The 2947-nt window shown below is 49.4% G+C and overlaps 1 protein-coding gene across 1 annotated transcript; it reads right to left on the reverse strand.

Moving 5' to 3' along the window:
• Window positions 1-2208: 2208 nt before the first annotated feature.
• Window positions 2209-2821, reverse strand: LACBIDRAFT_336019 (uncharacterized protein; the record flags this gene model as incomplete). Its single annotated transcript, XM_001890943.1, has 1 exon — window positions 2209-2821. A coding segment is annotated over one exon (612 nt), but the record flags the coding sequence as incomplete, so codon positions are not given.
• Window positions 2822-2947: the final 126 nt, after the last annotated feature.

Consider the following 2947-nt stretch of genomic DNA (forward strand, 5'->3'; position numbering starts at 1 on the left):
AAATGGTCAGATAACGTTGCCCAACGTTGTGTTTGAATAAATTGAAGAGGAAGAGAGAAAATAAAGTCTATCGCCTATGGCACACAACAAATCATCAAAGACTACTACAACAACAAATCATCTCCTCCACCCATATTCGAAGAAGAGCTCGTACCGCCAGCACGCTATATGTTATGCTGTTGCTCGAAGGGAACAATCAACAGAGGTCCAAGCACTGCAAAAACTAGATTTAAAAACATACAAGGATGGGTCGGCTTTTCTGAACTTTTTTGTGAGCCAGGCGAATATGTTCCGGAGCTGTCCCAATGAGTAACAACTGGTTGTGAAGGCACCGGCTTCTTCTTTTCTTGTTTCTTTTTTTTTTTTTGGTGGAGCTGTAAAGCGCACAACAGTCAACTTGTGCACAAGCATGTAAGGCAGGGAGTCTCACCCCGTAGAGGAATCCACCCCGAAGAAATGCGGATTACATCGTGATTGACCTGTATTAGTGCTCAAAGATACCCTGTAGAGAACCGATACTCCACCCTCCTCAACTTTGGTGGCCTCAGATCTTTCTCACCATCATCGCTATCACCATCACCGTACGCCAGACCGACGCGTCTCTTCCTAGCCACCCACTCCTCGCGGAACGCATCATCTTTGTACGCCACCAGCACGCAGATATTGCATTCACCCGACCATAAGTTCGGGTTTACGTTTCTGTCGGAGGTGGGGGTCATCTCTGGGTTTGTGTCTGCGTTCAAAGCCAATGTAGTCCACCCTGGGCGGTAATTGGGTGTAATAACTCACAACCTCTTCCAGGTATTCAAGTGGCGCTAGAACACGCGCATAGTCGAAAGGCAAACCCAAACCCCCCTCATATACCACTCCCGTCGGCCGGCCTTTAAACGGGAACAAACAGCACATCTGGCAAATTCCACACCATACCGTGTCTAGCTCCATCTTCAATGTCTTCAAACACCCAAAGCCTGGGGTATCAGTGATAGTTTGAACCGCCTCAGGCGTAGGCCACCACTTTCCACGCAAGTCGAAGTGTTCAACCGTGCAGGAGAGGTGTAAAAAGGGTAGTGTGCCCAAGTTGGCGCACGGCGGGAGCCAGTCCAGTCTAATGGAGGAAACTTGGAGGAAGGCAGAAAGGTTCCAAGCGTTGCTGAATGATTCTAAGACGCAGTGGAGGTGTCTGGTCCATTTACTCTCTAGCTCAGGAAACCAGCCCGACTCCCGTAAGAAGATTAGATCCTCCGGCGATTCGATGTAGAGAGTGCGAAACCAGGCTTCGAGCACTAGGGCGCGGCAGCTTTGTGAAGTGAGGCTGAGCGCATCTATCGTGCCCCATCTGGGTTTAGTTGAATTGCCGGGATCTTCTGGAGTCGAGGAGCGCGGTGGGGCGGAGAAGAGTAGGAGATGAATGATTTCTTGGACTAGTTCTAGGGGGAGAGACATTGTTTTGCCGAGTAAAGGTAGACGGGCGTCAATGTCGTCCTGGAACTCAAGCAATTCGGGATGCATAGTACGTTTGTCGTGATCAGATTAGGCTTAGCGCCGCGGATGATCTAGTCAGAGGTGGCTAGGACGTATAATTTCACGGATTATCCTGGTAGCACTCATGAAGATGGCGTAAACTGGATTGGACTGCCAGATGGTGGAGGTGTAGACGTTGGTACTAGTATCGTCCCCAATGAGATTTGAGGTATTCAAGGGGACAAGAAGCAAGAGGAAATGGTCAGATAACGTTGCCCAACGTTGTGTTTGAATAAATTGAAGAGGAAGAGAGAAAATAAAGTCTATCGCCTATGGCACACAACAAATCATCAAAGACTACTACAACAACAAATCATCTCCTCCACCCATATTCGAAGAAGAGCTCGTACCGCCAGCACGCTATATGTTATGCTGTTGCTCGAAGGGAACAATCAACAGAGGTCCAAGCACTGCAAAAACTAGATTTAAAAACATACAAGGATGGGTCGGCTTTTCTGAACTTTTTTGTGAGCCAGGCGAATATGTTCCGGAGCTGTCCCAATGAGTAACAACTGGTTGTGAAGGCACCGGCTTCTTCTTTTCTTGTTTCTTTTTTTTTTTTTGGTGGAGCTGTAAAGCGCACAACAGTCAACTTGTGCACAAGCATGTAAGGCAGGGAGTCTCACCCCGTAGAGGAATCCACCCCGAAGAAATGCGGATTACATCGTGATTGACCTGTATTAGTGCTCAAAGATACCCTGTAGAGAACCGATACTCCACCCTCCTCAACTTTGGTGGCCTCAGATCTTTCTCACCATCATCGTTATCACCATCACCGCAGGCCAGACCGACGCGTCTCTTCCTAGCCACCCACTTCTCGCGGAACGCATCCTCTTTGTACGCCACCCTCACGCAGACATAGCATTCACCCGACCATAAGTTCGGGTTTACGTTTGTGTCGGAGGTGAGCGTCGTCTCCGAGTTTGTGTCTGCATTCGAACCAAATGTAGTCCACCCAGGGCGGTGGTTGGGTGTAATAATCACAACCTCTTCCAGGTATTTAAGTGGCGCTAGAACACGCGCATAGTCGAAAGGCAACCCCAAACCCCCCTCATATACCACCCCCGTCGGCCTGTCTTTGAACCGGACCAAACGGCACATATGGCAAATTCCACACCACACCGTGTCTAGCACCATCTTCAACGTCTTCAAACACCCAAAGCCTGGGGTATTAGTAATAGTTTGAACCGCCTCAGGCTTAGGCCACCATCTTCCACGCAAGTCGAAGTGTTCAACCGTGGAGGAGAGGTGTAAAAAGGGTACCGTGTCCGTGCCGGCGTGCGACGAGAGCCAGTCCAGTCTAATGGAGGAAAGTTGGAGGAAGGCGGAAAGGTTCCAAGCGTCACTGGATGATCGGACGCAGTGGAGGTGTCTCGTCCATTTACTCCCCAGTTCAGGAAACCAGCCCGAGTCCCGTAAAAAGATA

The sequence above is a fragment of the Laccaria bicolor genome, genomic scaffold (assembly GCF_000143565.1).
Source record: "Laccaria bicolor S238N-H82 LACBIscaffold_237 genomic scaffold, whole genome shotgun sequence".
NCBI classification, from domain to species: Eukaryota; Fungi; Basidiomycota; class Agaricomycetes; order Agaricales; family Hydnangiaceae; genus Laccaria; species Laccaria bicolor.